The sequence below is a fragment of the Grampus griseus genome (genome assembly GCF_964374135.1).
Source record: "Grampus griseus genome assembly, chromosome: 20".
Taxonomy (NCBI): Eukaryota; Metazoa; Chordata; class Mammalia; order Artiodactyla; family Delphinidae; genus Grampus; species Grampus griseus.
In genome coordinates, this window is record NC_139014.1 from 15,565,533 (window position 1) to 15,590,683 (window position 25,151).

A 25,151-nucleotide genomic window follows, 5' to 3' on the forward strand; every position below is an offset into this window, starting at 1 on the left:
TCTTTCTACCATGCTTTTATCCCCCATCTCCTTTTCTCAATCCAACTTCACAGTTTTGAGGAATGATACAATCTAATTTTTTAAACCTATATTCTAAAATGAACTCTACTCGACCCTCTTCCCGGAACACTATAGTTGTCGGTCTCTAGACCTTTTCCAGATTGAGTATATCTTTCTTGGAAGAACGGCAACCAGAAAAACAAGACTATACACCCCAGAGCAGATGCCCATAGTACAATTTACCCTGCCACATCTAAAATGGCAACACCGTAAGCACGGTTAACCTGATCAGAGTACCGCAAATAAATATCCATTCACTTGATAATACGATTCTCTTGGCTTCAAGATGAGCTGGGTTATTGATTAGACGTCAATTTAACAGCAGAGTAGAAATTTTAATTCAAGCGTTGCTGCTTGTGTAAGAAAATCTTTTAACTATTAGAGATATGCCTTTCCCTCCAAAATATATATATATGAATAATTCATGGCTTGAAAGAATTCTGGATTAAGACAAAGAATCCTTAGGTTAAATCACAGTCTTTCTTCTCACTTAATGAATGTCCTTGAGGAAAACATTTATCTTCTCTGAATATGAGTCTCCCAATCAAAAAAATTGGTAAAATATCTTTAAGCTCATTTCTACCCTTTCAGGGGCCTCACTGAGTTCAAGGCACTCTGAACTCTCTGAAGATAACCATATAATATATAGTTTAACTATAAACTGCCGTGTACTAGTGCAGTGCCACAACATTTTGTCTCTGAAGACTAACTGCTTTGGAAGATTGAGATTTTAGCAATTACCCTTATTAAATTAAAATAAAACTAATTTCCTAATGTTTTCAGGGAAAATCCACACATTTTTTAAAAAAATTTATTTATTTATTTATTTATGGCTGCATTGGGTCTTCATTGCTGCACACAGGCTTTCTCTAGTTACGGGGAGCAGGGGCTACCCTTTGTTGCAGTGCACGGGCTTCTCGCTGCGGTGGCTTCTCTTGTTGTGGAGCACGGGCTCTAGGCACGTAGGCTTCAGTACTTGTGGCACACGGGCTTCAGTAGTTGCGGCGTGGGCTCTACGGTGCACGGGCTTCAGTAGTTGTGGCGCGTGGGCTCTAGAGCGCAGGCTCAGTAGTTGTGGCGCGTGGGCTTAGTTGCTCCGCAGCATGTAGGATCTTCCTGGACCAGGGATAGAACCCGTGTCCCCTGCATTGGCAGGTGGATTCTTAACCACTGCGCCACGAGGGAAGTCTCAGTTCTACTATCTTTTACAAAAGTATTGATGACCTGATAAATTTATCTCATTCAAATCTAAATAACTATTTAAAAAGCCATTATTTGTAAATGATAAGAAGACCATCAGCTTTAGGTACCATTATCAGCTGAACTGTGTCACCCAAAAAGATATGTTAAAGTCCTAACCTCCAGTACCTCAGATTATGACCTTTGGAAACAGGGTCATTGAAGATTTAATTAGTTAAAATAAGGTTATACTGGAGTAGGGTAGGCCCTTAATCCAATATGACTGGTATCCTCATAAGAAAAGAAGACACAGAGACACATAGGGGAACACCATGTGAAGACGGAGGCAACTGAAGCTATGCTCACAAGCCATGGAACACCAAAGAAGGAGCCTCCCTAGTGGCCTCAGAGGGAGCATGGTCCTCAACACCTTGATTTCAAGGTGTCTGGCCTCCTGAACTGTTGAGAAAATAAATTTACGTTGTTTTAGACCACCCAGTTTATGATATTTAGTGACAGTAGCCCTAGGAAACGATTACAGGCAACTTCAATAGCAAAATTGTATCATAACTAGTAGGAGAGGTATTAAAAAAACAAATGCACATATTTTCAGACATTATTTTAACCAAAATAATTTTAGTGGTGATCTACAGAGAGCGTCTAAATATCCAAGATAACAATTTTTAAAGATTCCCAGGATTTCATATGTTCCATGTGTACTAGAAACTGTAAAATGGTATATACTACCCAAGGAAAATCTGGCATTTATAAAATCAACAAAAAGAGTTGTCTCTCCAAATATCATATGATATCACTTATATGTGGAATCTAAAAAATGATACAAATGAACTTATTTACAAAACAGAAACAGACTCACAGACACAGAATGGAAACTTAGGTTACCAGAGGGGAAGGACAGGGGGATAAATTTGGAATTTGAGATGAACAGATACACATTACTATATATAAAATAGATAAACAACAAGGACCTACAGTATAGCGGAGGGAGCTATATTCAATATCTTGCAATAACCTATAATGGAAAAGAATCTGAAAAAGAATACATATATATATGTATAACTGAATCACTTTGCTGCACACCCAGAATATTGTAAATCAACTATACTTCAATAAAATATTAAAATTAAAACAAAAGAATTGTCTCTCATTATGGATCATGTGACCAAGAATCAGATGGTTCAGGAGAAATGACTTTAAAATGGAATGCTATGATTCCTTACACACCAGAATGATTATGTGGACTATAACAATGCTATAAAGTTTAATTTACTCCCTCTGATAATCCACATCTTAAACAACCACGATTTTGTATACAGGTCAAATTCCATTACTTTAATGTGGTTTACTTTAATATAAAGAAAATCTTAATAAAAAGTTTTTATTGCCTTGCCATTGATTATTTGAGACTTTAAGACTTGTTTAAATAAAAAATTGTGTCCTGAATAACAACAGTGTTTAATATAACTACTTTCTCAGAACTATAAAATAAGCTACTTTTTCAATAGATTCAAACATATTTTTAGGAAAAATTACTAACCTGGTCAAAAAACATTACAAATCTGTTATGATCTTCCTATTAGACAGTAAATCTTCTGTTTTAGGATCTTAATAAAGATCATTCAAAACAGAGCCAAGGAACACAGTGAGAACAAAAGAACTGTGTTGAGGCTCCTACTGAGACTATATTTGATTATCTGATTAAATTTAATGTCTTGAGGTTTGCCTCCTCCTATAAAACCTAGTATTCCTGCCTTGTGTTCAGGTACCTTGCCCACCAAATTACGTGTCATGGAGTTGTCTTCTTTTTTTTTTTTTTTTTTTTTTTGCAGTACGTGGGCCTCTCACTGTTGTGGCCTCTCCCGTTGCGGAGCACAGGCTCCGGATGCACAGGCTCAGCGGCCATGGCTCACGGGCCCAGCCGCTCCGCGGCATGTGGGATCTTCCCGGACTGGGGCACGAACCCGTGTCCCCTGCATCAGCAGGCAGACTCTCAACCACTGTGCCACCAGGGAAGCCCCATGGAGTTTCTTATACACAGAAAATTATCATTTGTGAGGATATCAGCTACAGCCTTTTACAACTAAAGAACTTCAATTCTGCATTAAAATTAAGAAAGGGAATTAACTGATTAAAGCACAATTTTAAAAAATAAAATACTTATAATTAACAGGTATCAGCCAGGGGACTTCCCTGGTGGTCCAGTGGTTAGGACTCGGCCCTTTCACTGCTGGGGTCCGGGTTCAATCCCCAGTCAGAGAACTGAGATCCTGCAAGCCGTGTGGCGTGCCAAAACAAACAAACAAACAAACAAAAAGTTATCAGGGCTTCCCTGGTGGCGCAGTGGTTGAGAGTCCGCCTGCTCATGTAGGGGACACGGGTTCGTGCCCCGATCCGGGAAGATCCCACATGCTGCAGAGCGGCTGGGCCCGTGAGCCATGGCCGCTGAGCCTGCGCGTCCGGAGCCTGTGCTCCGCAACGGGAGAGGCCACAACAGTGAGAGGCCCGCGTACCGCAAAAAAAAAAAATACAATGTGCCACCCCTGCCCTCCGCAACCCAGTCTCAAATGGAAATGATCTATCAAATCAAAATAAATAAATAAGATACAATAAAAGGTACTACAACTTGAAGGTTTTTTTAAGTCCTGAGCTAATATTACACAGTTGGAATTCCAGGAGTTTAAACGTTAACTCTCTCCTTGGAGTAAATACTTGAATGTTTCAAACCAAAGTTATAATAAAGTGAAGGAATGCTCAAGATTCCAAGTTGCTGAGAGGCACAGGCAGTGGGGCTGGTCACCAGCCTGACCGATGGCTCAGTCCTTGCCTCCAAGGAGGTGATTATCTCTGCTGACTGGATACTCTCCCCTTAAATGGCCCCAGGGACATGTCCTATAAGTTCTTCCTAAGCTTTATTTTGTTTTATACCTCACTCAGGAAATCCTTCCTTGGGTCTTTGCCTATTTCATTTTCCTGTGGACCCAGAATAAATGCTGACTGTGGGTGTACTCCTCATGAAAATCAATTACATAATTAAAAGGATATCAAGTCAGGTCCAGATTTTTCTTTCTTAGCTTTGTTGATTCTGATTCTTTTAAGCTTTATTGTAGAACTTGTTTTTTATTCATCTGATTATTTGTCATTTTTTTCCCAGGACTTTATCTCATTCCCTACATTTCTTAACACATGTGGTGACAAAAACTGAACAAAATGACTGCCACTACTAAGATATTAATGACTACAATTACAAAAAATTTTTTAAGTCCAAACCAACTTTTCAGTTCTCAACTTAATCATCACAATTCACTTACTTGATAAGGTTCTGGAAAGCATAACCGTCTGTCCACTGTTCAGTGAACGAGGCCCCATGTCGGACAGTGGTAAAGTGGCCCAATCTCAAGCGATCTTGCATGCTTTTATCTCTACATGCCATCTTCTCTTGTTTTGACTTAGGGGAAAACGACAAATAGAAAATAATTTTATTTTCCTATGAGAACTCATAGCATTATGTTTATTTTTTGTACTATACTGCTCAAAGTTTAGGACAACTGGCTAAATCTACATTGACTTCAGGAAGTACCCTAAAGCTATAAATGTTCTATAGAACCCATAAATGTTCTATGTTAACATATACCTTGTTATTTCTCTTATAAATGTGGAAAAAAGTTATTTCCTTTCTATAAAATTAATGGATTAAGAGATGAAGCAAAGTTCTCCACAGTATCTTTGACATCAATAAAATAATTCATTTCACTTTTATCAGTGTTCCCTGTCTTTTTAACAGCATTTCAAAGACTTCAGCAAAAATAACTGCTAGTCTGGGACTTCCCTGGCGGTCCAGTGGTTAAGCCTCCAGGCTCCCAAAGCAGAGGGCCCAGGTTTGATCCCTTGTTGGGGATCTAAGATCCCAAATGCCGCAACTAAGATCCCACATACCACAACAAGCCGCAACAACGAAGACCCAGCACAGCCAAAATAAATTAAAAAAAATTTTTTTTTTAAAAAAAAACACTTGTCTGTCTCAAACCTCTAGCTTGTAATAATTTCATTAGGAAGTACTGTCATCTTAAAACTTTCACTATAAGATAAATAAGTACTGGAGATGTAGTATTTTAAAAGTTTTCAATAAATAGTTACTTATATCTATTAAAAGCAAGTTGCAACTAATCAGTTACTATAATAAAGGAGACATCAGCCAATTAAAGTAATCATATACAAGTAAATACCAACTTAGTTTTTTAAAGCACAAAGCACTGAATTATCACATTATTATATACTTAAGTTACTCCAAATACCATATCTGAAATAGACATAAAACTATTGCTAAATGTCTGTAATAGCAACAGGACACACGCTTTAATTAATAGGATGAATGTAAGAATTTTGGAGAGCAATACTCTGAATAAACTCAACTAGGACAAGCTGCCCCTGTCCAACCAACACCATACTCAAAGCAAAGCACAATCAGAAAAAATATCCCAAATTATCACTCTGGATACTTGGTTCAGTGTCCACACAAGAAAGAATTCTAACTGTCAAATCATGAGAAGTCTTTTCCTAAGAAGCCCTACTCTGAAATATTTTCATTTCAGGTAAAGAGTATAGAAGCCACAATAATGAAACATACTAAGCATCTTGGGGTACAGAGTTCAGGCCACCACTAATCACTTACCTTTTCTATAAGGAGTTTCTTGCTCATTGTCACACATCGATTTAATCGTTCTTTGTATTTCTCTAGCATCTTTTGCTGTTCATCAATCTGCCGTCTCAAATCACAGTTGGCCTTCAATGGAAAAAAATTTTTTTAATTAGCTCCAAGGAAGATAGATTAATACAAAAGCAGTTTCTAGGGAGTCTGAAAATCATTTGTTGTTAAATTATAAGCAAAATTAAGGTTCAAAGAGGTAAGAGTAACTATGTCTTTTTAAAAAAGAAGGTAAGTACTTCATTCCTTGATTCTCTTTAAATAAACTTATCATTTATTAAAGATGAATTCTGTTACTAGAAGTGGGCATGTTTTTCTACTGATCATATTTTATTCCTCCCCAAAGCCAGTTACAGATAAATCTAGTACATCACACATATTTAAATTGTCACAAAATAAAAGAAAAATCCTACAATGAATGAGATGTTTAAAATTCATATGAAGAGCAGTTTTTAGCACTTACAGATTAAATACTTCCAAAGGGTGATTAAGCACTACCAAAAAATTACAGAATTTTTTTTAAAAAACTACATAATGTTCTTTATGTTCAATTGTTCTTTGTTTTTCTGCTCTTGTTTCCAAAGAAGAAGAGACATGGATTTATATAAATGTTCCTTACCAGAGAAGCCAGGCACACCCATGCCCGCCTAAGACAGAACTAACAAAGAAGTTGAATACAGCATCTTGGTTCAAGAACACCAGAATGTAAATACACAGTTACTTTAGCTGTGGTCAGAAGGGCTAAATACTTTGAAAAATTCAAGCCTCCTACAATAACAGAGAAGGGAAGAACCACTAACCCAAGGTCAACTTTGACTTGCAACTCCTGAATTTATTCTTGTGTTAAACAAAAGATATCTACTCTTTTGGCAAATAAATGATACTTTATAATAACTTGCTTGAATTATGAAAAAAATACAGCATTTCCCAATCAAATTATATAAGTGTTTCTGAAACAGTAAAAAGCACAAATGGAAGATACTACAGCACACTCAATTTGTGAGACTTTTCAGCTTCATTTGAAAGTGACCACTGTACAACAGCTTCCATCTCCAAATTTCTACTCTCCTCATAAACATAATTTCTTCTCATTAGTTCTTCTAACAGAGCCCTAGAGTTCTATGCACCACATTACCGAAGGCTAAGTACAAGTACATTTGGGTAAATGTGACTAATTCATACTTAAAAATCTACAAGGCAAAGATCATGTAATGTTGGGACTTCCCTGGTGATCCAGTGGTTGGGACTCTGCACTCCCAATGCGGGGGGGCCTGGGTTCGATCCCTGGTCAGGGAACTAGATCCCGCATGCATGCCGCAACTAAGAGCCCACATGCTGCAACTAAGAGCCCGCATGCTGCAACTAAGAGCCCCCATGCCACAACAAAGATCCCACATACAGTGTGTCACAGCTAAGACCCGGCGCAGCCAGATAAATAAATAAATAAATAAATAAACATTTAAAAAACAACAACAACAAAGATCATGTAATGTTTATATGAAATTCAATCTACTTTTGGAAGGTGAGCATTGAAATCTGTAATCAAATTTATGGCATCAATCAATCTCTGGCAGCTTATTTAAACTTTTAAGAACTCAATTTCTGTGGTTTCTAACACTAACGATTTTGTATTCAGGTTTAAAATAGCACCTGGCTAGCAGCTCCTGATGCAGCCTTACCCAAACATCTAACTAAAATGGAAAAACTCAACGAATGGTCCATGCCTGCCTGAAAGGAGATATAAAGAGCAGTGGTCATTCCCCCTGTCCCTCCAAATCAGAAACACAAGCTCTCATCAACTTGAAAAAATGGCAGCTGTCCTTTTGTGTCTTCTTTTTTGACATATCCATTCCACTGGCACTGCTCTATACCCAAAGAAAGACTACAACCTTCAGAAAACAAGGCAGTAGAAAGAGGGTAGCGGTGAGTAAAGAGAACATACCACTCCCTGGAAAATTAAACCAGACATTTTTTTAAAACCCCCCCAAAAAAGAGTCCTAAGTTAGGATCAGTTTTTCACTTCATCTTCTCAATCTTAAGAAAGTCAGGTGATGAAGGAAGAAGACAAGCCCATGATCCTTTTTCAGTCCAGCAGAGCTACCCTGGACAAAAACCTGCCAATACTGCAACTAGGTTAGGAACTTTTTAAACCCACATATCTAATTATAAATCTTGGTAATTCAACGAGCACCCAAGTGTACAAAAACAGGAATAAGAGCAACCCCAAGCAAGTATGGATGCTAACAATGAAAGATGGAAAATAGATACTGAGTCCAAACATGGCTCTCCTCATTGAAAGACGGAGAAAAGCAAACAAACAAACAACAAAAAAAAAGGCCTACGGAAAAATATTTCTGAATAGGAAAGGGAACATCAGCTTGAGAACAATAAAAACACTGGAGAAGATTAAAATGTTAGCCAATTTTATTTATAAATTGGTAGTATTTATGTATAGATGCATTTATATATGCTACAGGGACCTCCCTGGCAGTCTGGTGATCAAGACTCCGGGCTTCCACTGCAGGGGGCACAGGTTCAATCCCCGGTCAGGGAACTAAGATCCCACATGATGCGTGGCGCGGCCAAAAAACAAAAATAAAAAAATTTAAAAATTTATATATATGCAACAAATAGCTCAAAAAATTACTGAAGTAAATGTACCAAATGTTTTACCTCAGTAATGGAATTATGGGTGTCATATTATTTTTTTTTACTATTCTCTAAATTTATTATAAAGAGCATGTATTGCTTTTACAATAAGAAAACAATAAACCTTAAAAAAAACTTGTAAAGAATGGGTCAGTCAATATGCCAAACTGTATATTAAAAAATTATTTCAAGGACTTCCCTGGTGGCTCAGAGGTTGAGAATCTGCCTTCCAATGCAGGGGACATGGGTTAGAGCCCTGGTCCAGGAAGATCCCACATGCCGCGGAGCAACTAAGCCCGTGCGCCACAGCTACTGAGCCTGCGCTCTAGAGCCCGTCAGTCACAACTACTGAACCCGTGTGCCACAACTACTGAAGCCCATGCACCTAGAGCCCGTGCTCTGCAGCGAGAGAAGCCACTGCAATGAGAAGCCTGCGCACTGCAGAGTAGCCCCTGCTCACCGCAACTAGAGAAAGCCCATGCGCAGCAACGAAGACCCAACACAGCCAAAAATAAATAAAATAAATAAATTTATATATATATAAAAAATTATTTCAAAAAATATCTGGTATTACTGTATAGCACAGGGAACTCTACTCAATATTCTGTGATAACCTATATGAGAAAAGAATCTAAAAAAGAATGAATATATGTATATGTATAACTGAATTACTTTGCTATACACCTGAAACTAACACAACACTGTAAATCAACTATACTCCAATAAAATTAAAATTTAAAAACACCACTGTATATTTTCTAGAGGTATATTTTTAATTCCATATTAGTTATTTTTAAAGTTTCTCTTGTAAGCACAAAAACTTTACATGAATAGGTTATAAAAGATACAAAATACAAAACCAGGGCTGAAAAGTACTTGTGAAATAGTTTTTAAAATTCAAGGACATTAAACAAAACAATTTTCCTGAAATGGGAAAACATTTTATACCTATTCTCACAGTTCCAAATGAAATACAATAATACTCCACACATATACTCCTCTAGTATATATTTAAATATTAAAATTCTATAATTGAGATGTCCAATTTAAAGACAGAGTTTAGAATATAGGTTTGATCCTCGTTCCCTACTCAGATTCCCTCAGATTAAAGGAAAATATCCAAATGTTTACTTCTTAACTTTATTATTTGGCTATGGTAATTATCTCTATGATATGTACATAATTCAAATATACATAAAATTAATTAGTGCTGTTATAAAATCTCTTACAACATTTTAATACTTACTCTTAACAAATCATCTATTCTTCCTTCCTTCTTCTCTAAGTCAGAATTCTTACTGTTTTCTAGTGCAGATATTTTTTCTATTGTGAGGTCAGACTATAAAGAGAAAACAAGTTTAGGATTAGTCTCAAAATATTACATGTCATCACATTTTTCTCATTACTTTTCTGAAAAAAAAAGCACTTGACAACACAACTAGCCTGGAATCGCATGGCTCAAGAATTTAAATCTGCTTTCCTCATCCCATTCTTTAAGCATTATGTTCTGCTACACCTGCCCTTCAAAAATATATTAGCTCTGGAATCAAATATATGAATTTTCAAACTGCTGTGCGCTGAACAGTAAAGAAACATACTACTCTAGAAATGAAACTAACTTTGAATAGAAAAGGCCATCAGAGGAGACAGGACCCAAATCTCTAAACAACAAACATGCCACCTAGTGGAAACAAAGAGTAACCAGAAGGGAGAGGTGAACGCTCAACTATCTAAGTCTGTTCAACTATTCAAAAGCTTAATTCAAATAAAATTGAAAATCTGCTCCTGAGGGAATGTTTAGCTCTTGCATCTTAAGAAATTCTCCTAGATTGCCAAGCATCCTGTCTTGAAGGCAACACAGTGCCAACAGGCTTCAAGAAAACCAGGCATAATATTTGGCTAGCTCAATACCACAAAATGGAGGATATATTCACTATCCTTTTCAGATATTATCTTTGAACGTTCACAACATTCCCTAAATTAAGGAGTTTCTGAAGACTGTTTAAGGAGAAATTATGTTGGTGTGCCACATGTTAAAGAAGTTTAAAACAAGAATTTACTGTATAGCATAGCGAACTGTATTCGATAACTTGTAATAAACTATAATGGAAAAGAATTGGAAAAAAAGAATATAGACATATACATATATATGTATAACCGAATTACTGTGCTGTACACCTGAAATTAACACAATATTATAAAATCAACTATACTTCAATAAAAATTTCTAAAAAAAAGAAGTTTAGCTAGGTCTTGCTAAATGAGTATGTACAAGGAAAAAATTAAGTACTTTCACAAAGTAGGGAATTAAGATTCACTGAAGCCTACAATAAGCACTGTCCCACCAAGCGCTTTGTATACACTAAGATAATGATAATCAACCACAGTTTTATAGATGATTTGAACTGAAGAAAACTAAGGCCCAAAAAGATAAGGTATAAGTTGTAGAGCTAGAGTTTGAATCTAGGCCTAGAGGTCTTTTCCCTGACATCATGCTGCAGTATAATCATTTCTGCTGCAATACACCAGAAAGGTAAACAAACACCTCAAAAAGTTAAATTAAAAGCACCTTCCAAAAGACTCTAAATATTCATAATGCAAGTTCTGAATACGACACACACAAATAATGAGGTGAAGTCAGAGAAATAAAGGGACAACAAAGGGAGGACCTAGATTTTATATGTAGTTATTAGTATCTATTCCTCGGCCCTTCTTTTCCTCCTCTGTTTAACAATCACTGACCTACCTGGGTCTGTCTGTGCTGGATGGAGATCTGTTTTTGGGAGCTGCAGGAATGCTCTGTGTTGCCAGATCCCGTAGAGGAGGGACTGTTTTGCTGAGCCTGTAATAAAGGTCCATCACCGATCACAAGAAAGTTCTGCATCTTTCTCCACAAACATTTGTATGAATGCAAATGATTAACTCTATATAAAAGAAACACTTGCTGATGAAAGTCAAAAGTCAGGGCCATGTAGCCAAGATGAAAGTATAAACAATTCAAATGAAAAGTAAGGGCTAGACATGGTAGCTTAGACTACGTTACTGTAAATAGTTAAAAGCATCAAATGCTTATAAATGAATTTTTTAAATATGTAAATTATCAAATATGTAAATGCCCTTTTCACTTGTACAGTTGATACCTGAACAATGCATGGGTTAAGGGTGCCGACCACCCCACCCACCCCACTGCCCACAGTGCAGTGAAAATCCACGTATCTAACTTTACAGGTGGCCCTCGGTATCCATGGTTCTGCACCTGCAGATTCAGCCAATCTCAGATGGTGTAGTACTGTAGAATGGATTTGTTGAAAAACAATCCACATATAAGTGGACCTGAGCAATCAGTCCAAAACCCATGTTGTCCAAGGGTCAGCTGTATTTTAATACGCTTTTGCAGGAAAGGCTGGTGAAGCATCCAAAGCACAGGGGATGCTTGTGACTCCAGGCAGAAAGGACTGTGAACTACTGTTCAGAATAGCGTCCTATATCCTCAAACATTATCCATGAACATTCAGTGGTCCAAAAAATCCTGGTTGATTTCCAATACTGTCACTTGCTTACTGTGACTTTTACACATAAATGATGGGGCATTCTAAGGCATTTTCAAGTTTATAAGGTTTAGGACTTAATATAATTCAACTGTTCAAGAATATGCAATCATTAAACAGATGGTCCCCGACTTAACAATGGTTCCACTTAACCATTTTTCAACTTTAAGATGACGTGAAAGCAATACACATTCAGTAGAAATGGTACTTCAAATTTTGAATTTTGATCTTTTCCTGGGTTAGCAACATATGGCACAATACTCTTTCATGATGCTACGCAGCAGCAGTGAGCCACAGCTCCCAGTCAGCCACACAATCATGAGGGTAAACAACCCAATACACTTACAACCATTCTGTACCAGACAATCACATTGGGTTTTGCTTTCCCTACAGTATTCAATAAATTACATGAGATTCAACACTGTATTATAAAACAGGTTTTGTGTTGGGTGACTTTGCCCAACTGTAGGCTAACGTTAAGTGTTCTGAGCACATTTAAGGTAAGCAAGGCTAAGCTACTGTATGTTAGGTAGGTTTGGTGTATTAAACACATTTTGACTTACGAATGATATTTTCAACTTATGATGTATTTATCAGGACCTAATTCCCATCGTAAGTCGAGGAAGACCTGTACTTCAGAAAGTCCTTTTAAAAACAAAATTGCACCCAACACAGTACAACCCATCATAGACATAATTAGAAAATATTGGATATTCTGGGGATTATGGGCTAATGGCAATACAGTATTATCATCACATCAGAGAATACAGTGTTTCCACATATGTAAATTTTTTGATACTTCCTATATATTCCTTTAATTATTGTCTTATTCATGAACATTAAAACAATGTATAACCACCACCTATTGAGCAATTATCACCATGATCACACACAGTCCTTACAAAACCCTATAAGGTAGTTATTATTTCCACTTATACATAAAGAAAATACAAATCCGAGATATTAAGCACCTACGTGCAGTCACAAAGCTAGTTAGTGGGGGAACAAGAATAGAGGGCTATCTGCATCCACAATACCCGATCTCTATGACCACGGTACACTGATGCCTCACATCAACAGTTACAGGCCACAAGCAAGCTAAGCACTTCATACACATAATTACACTGACGGCTCACAACAGCCTTGTAAGGTAGGCAGTATTATCACCTCCATTTTTATTTATTCATTCAACAAGTACTCACTGAGAACACCCTACGTCTAAGCATTGTGTTAGGTGCTAGGGACACAGTGGCCAAGAAAAACAGAAACAAAACCCACAGACCCAGTCATTACTCTGCCTTATAACGCTTACAATCCAAGAGACGATGTATTAAGTACTCGATAAATATCTGTTGAAAGAAATTGTTAAATAAACAATCATATAATAAATGCAAAATTGCAATTAGGATACATGCTATAAGAGTACACAGCAGGGTACATAACCTAACTTAATGAGTTGGGGATGAATTCCTTGAGAAAGTAATATCAGAGTTAAGATTTGAAAGAAATAAGCAATCAAAGAAAGGAGATGATTCCAGGTTCTCACATTCCATACAAGAACCTTAGGGGAAGAGAGAAGAATGATGTGGGGATCAAAGAAGTAAAAAGAGAGGAGTCAGTCTCAAAGAGGTGAAACAATGCGCACAGCCTGTAAGTCAGAGCAGCGACTAGAGATGAAAATGCTCCCCACTCTTTCTACAATGTGGCAAATCTAACCTTGTCTTACTGATTAAGGGTCATCACCACTCACATATTGGGTTTCCCTGGTGGTGCAGTGGTTAAGAATCCACCTGCCAGTGCAGGGGACACGGGTTCAAGCCCTGGTTCGGGAAGATCCCACATGCCCCGGAGCAACTAAGCCTGTGCGCCACAACTACTGAGCCTGCGCACCTAGAGCCCATGCTCCACAACAAGAGAAGCAACCTCAATGAGAATCCCGCACACCGCAACAAAGAGTAGCCCCCACTCACCGCAATTAGATAAAGCCCGTGTGCAACAAGGACCCAACACAACCAAAAAAAATAAATTTATTAAAAAATAAATAAATAAACTCACATATCATACTGCACTATGATTCAAGCATTATCTCCTTCAGTTATCATTAGGTTGCTCTTACAACCCTCTCCTTTTAAAATTTGTCCCTAAACAAACATGACTGTTTGAGCAGCTTTTATAATAAAAGCCAGTAAGAATCACATGACCGGCTAAAAAGGCCCTTCTATGAACCTCTAGATTTTGGTATATGGGCTTTGTTAAAATGCTTTTTTAACATGTGCTCATTTCTAAGTTTTCTTTCAGCAAACCAATATTGCTAGAATGTGATTCAAGGGGATGTTTCCAAATTAAAGCTCTCTGTAAAAATGTACATATAAATAGCCCCATGATAAGAAGTAAAAATGTAGAAAGTTAACTGAGGAAGTGGGACAGAGGTAAGGAGGTAGCAAATCCTCATGAAAACGAAAATACTTTCAAAAGGTAAAAGAACTACAAAAATAGGCCTTCCCTGGTGGCGCAGTGGTTGAGAGTCCGCCTGCCGATGCAGGGGACACGGGTTCGTGCCCCGGTCCGGGAAGATCCCACATGCCACGGAGCAGCTGGGCCCGTGAGCCATGGCCGCTGAGCCTGCGCGTCCGGAGCCTGTGCTCCACAATGGGAGAGGCCACAACAGGGAGAGGCCCGCGTACCGCAAAAACAAAACAAAACAAAACAAAACCAACAAAAAAAAGAACTACAAAAATATAAGGACCTACTGTGACAAGTGAATCCATGGTAGAAAAAAATGCTCTAAATCTGATCATTCATTAGATATTAATTATGAACCTCTGTGCCTGGTCCTGTGTTAAACACTAGAAATGCAACACTGGAAAACAAAGAGAGCTTACAGTCTCCCAACAAGTCCACGATTACAGAATCATGTCCTCGAGAAATGAGAACAGAAGTCGATGGCCTTGCCAAGCGGGCCATTGTAGTTGTAAATTTAGTCCAACCCCTACTTTGCAAAACATTCTCCCCAGACTTCCATATTCTTTGTTCCTATTATAAAAGTAATATTAGCTTCTAATTCATGATTACAGGCTGGATCTCCCAAAGTCCTACTGATATTCAGAGATTTTTAAAAAATAAAATCATAATAGCACTAAGAAACAAGGGAGAGTTGAGAATCAGAAATTTTTTAAAACTTTAAATTTTAAGAAACATTCAAAAGCAGTTGGGATCAGACTGATAGAGAAAGTGAAATAAAGAAATTCACAGCTGAAAACATCAGCAGTAAAACAGGCTGGGTCTTTTCAAGAGAGCTCCTCCAAAGCCTCACAATGAGATTTACCTTTAAAAGAACCAGGAGTGACCCATGGGACAATTATCAGACATTTAAAACCTATACGGGGCTTCCCTGGTAGCGCAGTGGTTAAGAATCTGCCTGCCAATGAAGGAGACACGGGGTCGAGTCCTGGTCCAGGAAGATCCCACATGCCGCAGAGCAACCAAGCCCGTGCGCCACAACTACTGAAGCCTGCGCTCTAGAGCCCACGAGCCACAGTTACTGAAGCCTGCGCACCTCGAGCCTGTGCTCCGCAACAAGAGAAGCCACTGCAATGAGAAGCCTGCGCACTGCAACGAAGAGTAGCCCCCGCGCACAGCAACGAAGACCCAATGCAGCCATAAATAAATAAATAAATAAATAACCTATTTATTTACTTGTAAATAAGTAAATACATAAATAAAACCTATGCTGTCCAATAGGGTCCTCTCTTGATCTCTTCCTTGCATAATGTGGGCCCTGGATACTACTGCTTCTGACCCAAGGGTAAAGCACAAGAACTGGTCTCTTAAATAAAAAACAAACATGTAAATATTTAAAAATGGAAAATAAGTGGGTCCAGGGGAGGGCTCCTGCTATAAGTACAGTACCCCTGCCCTCCACAACTGACACGATGGAGGAAGAAATGGAATACATCACTAAGAGTGAAATAGTTACCTATCAAAACAATGCCCTCCTTATCTCCATGTTTGTAAAGGAGCTGGTCTTTCTGCCTAGAGTTTGCGAGATGCTTACACAGGGAACACAGTCACCGCCTCCCAACCCCCGGAATGGTGGGCTATTTGCGAAGCAGTACTATGCCACTTCAGGGAAAAATCCATGCCAACAACCTATGTTAATCACCCTAATAGTACTGCATTCAACTAAAGCTAAATATATATTTTTAAGAAAACAAACAGGGCTCCCCTGGTGGCGCAGTGGTTGAGAGTCCACCTGCCGATGCAGGGGACATGGGTTCGTGCCCCGGTCCGGGAAGAACCCACATGCCGCAGAGCGGCTGGGCCCGTGAGCCGTCGCCGCTGAGCCTGTGCGTCTGGAGCCTGTGCTCCCCAATGGGAGAGGCCACAACAGTGAGAGGCCCGCGTACCGCAAAAAAAAAAAAAACTAAAAATAGAACTACCATAAGACCCAGCAATCCCACTACTGGGCATATACCCTGAGAAAACTGTAATTCAAAAAGAGTCATGTACCACAATGTTCATTGCAGCACTATTAACAATAGCCAGGACATGGAAGCAACCCAAGTGTCCATCAACAGGTGAATGGATAAAGAAGATGTGGCACATATATACAATGGAATATCACTCAGCCATAAAAAGAAACTAAAGTGAGTTATTTCTAGTGAGGTGGATGGACCTAGGGTCTGTCATACAGAGTGAGTCAGAAAGAGAAAAACAAATACCGTATGCTAACACATATATATGGAATCTAAAAAAAAAAAAAATGGTTCTGATGAACCTAGGGGCAGGACAGGAATAAAGACTCAGACGTAGAGAATGAACTTGAGGACATGGGGAGGGGGAAGAGTAAGCTGGGACAAAGTGAGAGAGTGGCATGGACATATATACACTACCAAATGTAAAACAGATAGCTAGTGGGAAGCAGCCACATAGCACAGGGAGATCAACTCGGTGCTTTGTGACCACCTCGAGTGGTGGAATGCGGGGGTGGGAGGGAGACGCAAGAGGGAGGGGATATGGGGATATATGTATATGTATAGCTGATTCACTTTGTTATAAAGCAGAAACTAACACACCATTGTAAAGCAACTGTACTCCAATAAAGATGTTAAAACAAAAAGAATCTGCCTTCCAATGCAGGAGACGCGGGTTTGATCCCTGGTCGGGGAACTAAGATCCCACAAGCCCACGCGCCACAACGAAAGATCCCACATGCCACACCTAAGACCTGATGCAGCCAAAAAATATAAATAAATATTCAAAAAAAATAAAGTTGATTACACAAGAGATAATTTGACGTTAAAATGGTATTCAGTAGAAAAAATCTAAAACACAAACTCTTAAGAGTGGTTGTCTGTCTGAGGAACACAAAGGAAAGAATTTTACTCTTCTCCATCACTTCAATTTTTTGTGGGCCATGTGTATGTACTATTTTTACAATTTAGAAAATTATATGCTTATAATTTTAAAAATTAATTTCCAGGCTTCCCTGGCGGCTCAGTGGTTGAGAGTCCGCCTGCTGATGCAGGGGACATGGGTTCGTGCCCTGATCAGGGAAGATCCCACATGCTGCAGAGCAGCTGCGCCCATGAGCCATGGCTGCTGAGCCTGCGCGCCTGGAGGCTGTGCTCCGCAACAGGAGAGGCCACGACAGTGAGAGGCCCGCGTACCACAAAAAAAAAAAAAAAAAAATTAATTTCCTATGTTGAAATATATAAAATTATGTAACAATATGATTTAAAGGCTCAAAGTCATAATATGCTGCCACCTATTTTTATTTATCAGTATCTATAGATCTTTCATTGTTAGCACATATATATCTCACTTCTTTGATCAACTGTAGAGCATTCCACTGTATATATGTATTATATTTTATTTCACTAGTCCTTATATGAAAGATGCTCTCATTAATTCATACGACATATAATTACACTGAGTGTCTATGAGAGCAGATCCAGTTCCAGCACTGGAAATACAGAAGTGAACAATGCAAAGTCCCTGACCTGATGGAGCTTACATTCCAGTGGAGGGGAGGTAGTGTGGGAGTGGGTAGTGAGACAAAGAAGTAAATTATAGCAGGTCAGTTGGTGATAAGACCAAGAAGAAAAAATAGGGCACAGGAGCAACACAATGTGTGCGGTGGGCAGGAAGTGGTGCTATTTTATACAGTGCAGCCTCTCTGATAGGCTGTAAATTTAAGCAGAGACTAGAGAGAACTGAGGGAGCAAGGCATGCTGATGTCTAGAGGAAGGATGTTAAGGCAAAGGCAGCAGCAAGCGCAAAGGCCCTGAGGTGAGAGCATGTCAGGTGGTATTTGAGGCAGAAACGTAGGCAGTGTGGATGGAACTTGGTGAGGAAGGGAGGTTAGTAGTAACAGATGTCAAAGTGGTGGGAAAGAGGCCATACAAAGCGTTATGTGCCATTTTAAACACTTGTGAGCAGAGGAGTGGCATGACTGGACTTATGTTTCAATGGGATCACCCTGATCTGTTGAGAACAAAGGCACAAGCAAAGAGTCCAGTTGGGAGGCTGCCATCATAATCTCAGTGGGAGATTAGATTTGAGTGGTAGTCATTAAGGGGGGTGAAGTGGCAGGATTCTGAACATATTTTGAAGTAAAATCAGTAAGACTTGCTGATGGGTTTGGAATTGGGGTATAAAAGAGATAAGACTAGAATGACTCCAAGATTTTTAAACAATTAGAAGAAGAGAGTTGACAATTACTGAGATGTGGAAGAAATGGGGGTCTGGAGTGGGGGAACAAGATGAAGAATTCACTTTCAGTCATGTTAAATCTGATATGCCTATTAGACATAAAGAGGCAACTGACTACATAGGTCCGGAATTCAGGGCTTGGCTCTGGGCAGGAGATATAAATTTGGAAGTCCTCTACATATAGGTGATAACTGAAACAAAGAAACATTAAATGAGATTCTCATTACAGAATGAAGGTAGACAAGAGGTCTGAAGACTGAGCCCTGGGGCACCCCAGTGTTTGGAGATCCGGGAAATGAGGAAGAACCAAAAGAGGAGAAGCCAAGAGAAGACCATGTGCTCGGAGAAGAAGGGACTGTGGCTAATGAATTATATTGAATAAGTTCTGAGAACTGATTGCTGGATTTAGCAACATGGAGGTCACAGATATCCTTGTTCTAAGTTCCTCTGAAACACTGTGGAGGGACACTGCTTCCAGATTTTTGCAATTTATAACAATACAATAAACATCTTTGTGTAGTTTTATGGGAATGGAATTTCTGGACCCAAGGATGTGTAAACTTAACACTGAGATACATTACCAACTTGTCCAAATGACTGTACGAATTTATAGTCAGTATAAAACTGCATGTGTATCTAAACTATTACCTGCACTAGGAATTATCAAATTTATTAATCCCTGCCAAGTTGATAATTCAAAAGCGTTATTTTATTTTGTATTTCTCTATGGCTGAAGTTAAGCATTTTTTCTTGTTATTAGTCATTTGTCTTTTCTTCCTCCTGTAAGACTGCCTGTTCATAGTCTTTGCCTTTTGTTTTTTAAAGGAAACTGCTTGTCTATATCTATTAATTAACATTTGTTATATATTAATGTTAACTCTTTTGCTTTTTTCCTTTTTTATATCACTAAGTTTACATCCCGGCTGGAACTGCAGAGAAGCAAAGAGAAACAGAACTGGACTTCCCTGGTGGAGCAGTGGTTAAGAATCTGCCTGCCAATGCGGGGGACATGGGTTCGAGCCCTGGTCCAAGAAGATCCTACACGCTTCAGAGCAACTAAGCCCATGTGTCACAACTACTGAGCCTGCGCTTTAGAGCCCGCGAGCCACAGCTACTGAGCCCACGTGCTACAACTACTAAAGCCTGCACACCTACAGCCTGTGCTCCACAACAAGAGAAGCCACCACAATGAGAAGCCCGCGCACCACAACAAAGAGTAGCCCCTGCTCTCCGCAACTAGAGAAAGCCTGCATGCAGCAGAAAGACCCAATGCAGCTAAAAATAAATAAATATATTTATTTAAAAAAAAAAAGAAAAGAGAGAAACAACTATACCAAAGCTTCTAGGCCTTTGGTTTTTATACTGTTTCCATGTTCCTTCTTCAGACATGATTATTTTCTTACTCCTCTGTCATGTCTCTTCCACATGAGCGCAATCTGGCTGTAACATGTGCAACTCCTCTGACAGCCTGAGTACTAGGTGACAGGACTGAGCAGGTGGCTGTCCTTCACGTGTACCCGGCCCCCAGCCTGCATGCCCATACCTCTGATGGAAGGCTCGCATCAGGGGAACGAGTTCTTGCTAATCAAAATCCTGTGTTTTTGACTATGTGACTGTCACACAATGAAATATATACATACATAGAGAGACAAACATTTCTCTAAAACAACACTACTGCATTCTCATACAAACTATTCCATACTATTGTCAGGCCCACTGAAAATACTATACTGATCAATTCTCCCATTTTACGTTTTGTCTCCTTTGCCACTGAAGCACAAAATTATACTGTCTTCACACAAGAAGTTTCTCCATTCTTTTGATGTTGAACAACACAACAAAAAATTGTACATTTTTAAAAAGCTGTATTACCTCTTTTTTGAGGGAAAGCAGTAATAACTACAAGAAAGTATTCCAAAGCAGAGAGATGGTGGGCCATTGTGGTGGCAGTGGAGACGGTAAGAGATGGTCAGATTCTGGATATAAGTATATTTTCTGATGGATTAGATGTAGAATGTGAGGAAAAACAGGCATTAAGGATAAAGCCATGTGTATTAGTCCTCTATTGCTCTGCAACAAATTACCCCCAAACTTACAGAACTGTGAGGTAATAAATGGGTGCTGTTTTAAGCTGAGGAAGGAAGGAAGGAAGGGAGGAAGGGAGGGAGGGAGGGAGGGAGGGAGGGAGGGAGGGAGGGAGGGATCGATTCAAATAATACACAATGATCCCTATCTAATTATATTATTTTTATCTCCTTTCCTTAAGACACCCACCATTCCATGGCCTTTCTTAATACAATCACATGTGGGTTAATACCAGAGATTAGAAATTTATTTGCTCAGAATCCACAGAGCAAATAAAGAGGAAACAGATTATTACTGGAGAAAATGAACCAGTAAGAGGGAAAGAAATTTTGATCAATGGTGACGTCAGCTCTGAATGATGCCCCTAAAAATGGAGGAATAGGGCAATGGGGCTTTCTCTTGCTTTATACCATCCTTGGCAACAAACAGGTACTTGGTAGGGCAAAGAAACCAAGAAAAGCAACAACTTTTAAGCCAAGCTGCATTATAATTCGGCAAAAAAAAAACGGGGGTCAAACATTTATATAATCAAATTCTTGTTCTTCAAGGAAGAAGAAAGAAGCAAGCTGAAAGGAGCAGACACGGAGCCAAATCTTCTTGGAAAAAGTAACTGTGCTAACACTCTGAAGAAGTGAGAGAAGGCAAGCATGTAGGCTGCCCAAGTACCACACAGGGGAAATGACTGGTAAGCATGCCTGTCCCCACATTAAGATTTTATTAACTTGAATATTACTTTAAATAAGTGATGGCTGGAGTTTGGAGATTTTATTTTTAATTCTAATGGAATTTGATTCCATTATTACAATTCTTTTCTTTTCTTCTTTGTCAACCTAAGATTGTGTTTTCCTTCCCATGGTACACTCAGACTTTGACAGAGCAGTCTCTCAGCCCCCTTGAACCAAGCAGGACTGAGTACAAACACATACCTTTAGAAGTAACACAGAGTTAGAAATCATCATCTGTCTACCAAAATAATTACTCAAACTTCATCTTGGAGCTCCAGGAAAACAAGGATCTGCATAAACTTAGCCTTAGTACTCACTGAAACAAAAGTGAAGCAGAGGCCAGCTCCCCTCTGTGCCAGCTGCTCTGTGTCGAGCCGAGGTTTTGCCAGCATCACTGACATCAGGGTTGGCAGAGCAGACTGCTCCTCTGATACCTCCTTTGCAGCACTGCCATCTAAACCATAGAGGGGCTGTTCTACTCGCCGCTGGAAAACATTAAAGAAAACACACAAATTACATGAGAAAGAAAATCTGATACTGCCAAAACATGCAACAGATTAAAACACAGTTATCAGATATAAGAAGGATTTTTTAAAAAAACACCTCTGCAAACAAATATGGAAAGCATAATAACATTATCACTGGATTATGAACTATCTAAAAAGCTGAGTTAGTATCTTACTCAAATTCCATAAAATTACATTTTAATGGTTCTATATTTACATAACTCTGAATTTGCAGGTTACTTTGTAGAGTTCAACAAACAACTTCATAATACCCTCAATTCTACAAAGGAAATGCTATTTCTCTCCTCTAGATTAATAAAGATTAAGGCATTTGTCCCCTACTCTACAGGTAGAACTTATTTTCACTCTATTCTATTCTCACCCTACTATACCTATATGCAAAAATATAAAATAAATACAAACAAAAGAACAATATACCACAATTATGTACGGTTTATTCCAGGAATGTAAGGATAGTTCATTATTCTCTCTACTGATGTAATTCATTAAATTAATGTGGGGGGTGGGGGTGGGCAGAGAATCAAAATTCTTTCCTTTAGACGCCAAACAAGATTTGCACATTGTTAGGCAATGCTTAAAATAAAACCACAGAAACTGGGAGTATCCATGTTTAACACAACAAAGAGTATTTTTTCAGAAATAAACATAAATATAATTAATGGTGCAATACTCCAGGCACTTTCATTAAAATTGGGAAGTAGACAGGGGTTAACACATTAATATCATAATCATTCACCATTATCATAGAATTTTTAGCCAAAGTGATAAGGAAAACAATATGAGGTATAAATATTAGAAAATATTAAACATTAAAAAGTGTCACTTTTGGATGATATAACTATTCACAAAGGAAACCAAACAAATCAACTGAAAAAGAACAAGTAAGGGTTCAGTAAGATGTGGCCAAATGTAAAATAAATACACAAAAATCAGTAACTTCCCCGCATATCACAACTGACTATAATCTGAACAAGTAGTAACAGAAGAAAAAGCAGATTCAAAATATCTGTAAAATACTTAAAAGGAAACTTAAGAAATATGCAGATTACACATTAAAAAAACCCCACAGCTTCACTAACAAATATAAAAGATGACCTAAATTAAATGGCAATACCATGCTCCTGAGTTAAAATTTTACACATGTCAAATTTCTCTAAAAGCCAATGCTTACTTAGGGCTTTTTGTGTATTTTTGCTTCTGTTTTTGTAAGAGAAGGTGTTGTGGTAGTATAGAGATCATCTAGCTTCTCTCTTGCTCTTTTGGGGGAATGTTTTATGGATTTTCACGAGTTAATTTTGAGGTCCACTTGGAAAAATAATCAAAATTAGCCACATAATTTTTGATAAAGGGTATCAGGGAACCTGACCAGCTATTAAAACTTACTGCAAAGCAACATTAACCAAAGGAGCATAACACTGGTACAGGAACAGACAGATTGATCAGTGGCACAGAAAATTCAGAAACGGACCCATATAAAATGGATGTATAATTTGTGATTATAGTGCATTTCTAATTAGTGGGAATTTCTTACAAAGGTGATAGGATATGTGTGTTGATATTAGAAAAAAGGAAAAGTAGACTGCTTCCTTATAGCATACATAAAAATTATAAGAAAATATAAACAAATGCTTTTATGACTTTCTAGTGGTGAAGGACTTTTTAAACATGACAGTAAAAATACAAACCATATAGAAACATCTAAGAGTAAGACAAAACCAGTAAGTCATGAAGGAAAAACACTGATAAATTTGACTACTTCAAATTTTTTGACTTCTGAATGGTAAAAGTCAACATAAAGTTAAAAAATAAAGTACAAACAGGCAAAACATATCTACAATATAAATGACAATGAGTTAACAATCTTAATAAATAACGCGCTCCTACCCATCAGTAAGACAATACACTAATAAATAAATAGGCAAAGGAACTGAGTAAGCATTAAAAGAGAAATCCAAAAGGCCGTTAGTCATAGGAAAAGATGTTTAATATCACTGATGAAGAAATGCAAGTTAAAACAAGGTATTTTCTCACTGGCAAAGATTATAATGATAAAATTCAGTATTAGAAGGGTAGGCAGAAATTGAGACTCTCAAACTGCTGACAGCCTGCTAGCAATTATGTGGTGACATTTATTTTATTTTAAATTGACATATAGTTGATTTACAGTGCTGTGTTAGTTTCAGGTGTACAGCAAAATAATTCAGTTTTATATATATATATATAAAAAACAATATAAATATTCTTTCTCAGATTCCCTTTTAGGTTATTACGAAATATTGAGTACAGTTCCCTGTCCTATACAGTAGGTCTGTGTTGGTTATCTATTTTATATACAGTAGTGTGTTGTATGTTAATCCCAAATCCCTAATTTATCCACCCACCCTTTCCCCTTTTGTAACCATAAGTTTATTTTCTATGTCTGTGGGTCTATTTCTGTTTTGTAAATAAGTTCATTTGTAACATTTTTTTTTTAGATTCCACATATAAGCGATATTATATGATATTTGTCTTTCTCTGTCTGGCTTACTTCATTTAGTATGATAATCTCTAGGTCCATCCATGTTGCTGCAAATGGCAATATTTCATTCTTTTTATGGCTGAGTAATATTCCATTGTGTGTGAGTGTGTGTGTGTGTGTGTGTTGAGTGTATACACACACACTACATCTTCTTTATCATTCATGACATTTTAAAGTGAGCATATTCTTTGATTTGGGAGCTATACTTTGGAAATTTATCCAAAGGAAAAACATGCATAAGTACAGATGTATATACAAGGACATTCATTACAGCATTACTTACAGAATACAAAATGTTCAAGGCTATTGATTAAAAAAATACAATGAAAATGAGGAAATCTACTACATGAACATACACGTATACACATATATGCCCACTAAACTCTTTAATAATAGTTCTTGTGGAAAGGACTTTATATTTTA

The 25,151-nt window shown here is 38.0% G+C and overlaps 1 protein-coding gene across 3 annotated transcripts in view; it reads right to left on the reverse strand.

The window, feature by feature from the left end:
• The window catches only part of TLK2 (tousled like kinase 2), a 102,703-nt gene that overhangs the window by 33,087 nt on the left and 44,465 nt on the right, over positions 1–25,151 (reverse strand). For all 3 annotated transcript variants that reach the window (XM_082678881.1, XM_082678880.1, XM_082678882.1), the window contains 5 exons: positions 22,001–22,168; positions 11,358–11,453; positions 9,858–9,950; positions 5,930–6,040; positions 4,569–4,705 (listed from right to left, as the gene is read on the reverse strand). In XM_082678881.1, coding sequence (XP_082535007.1) covers positions 4,569–4,705; positions 5,930–6,040; positions 9,858–9,950; positions 11,358–11,453; positions 22,001–22,168 — 605 coding nt within the window. The remainder of the gene's footprint in view (positions 1–4,568; positions 4,706–5,929; positions 6,041–9,857; positions 9,951–11,357; positions 11,454–22,000; positions 22,169–25,151) is intronic.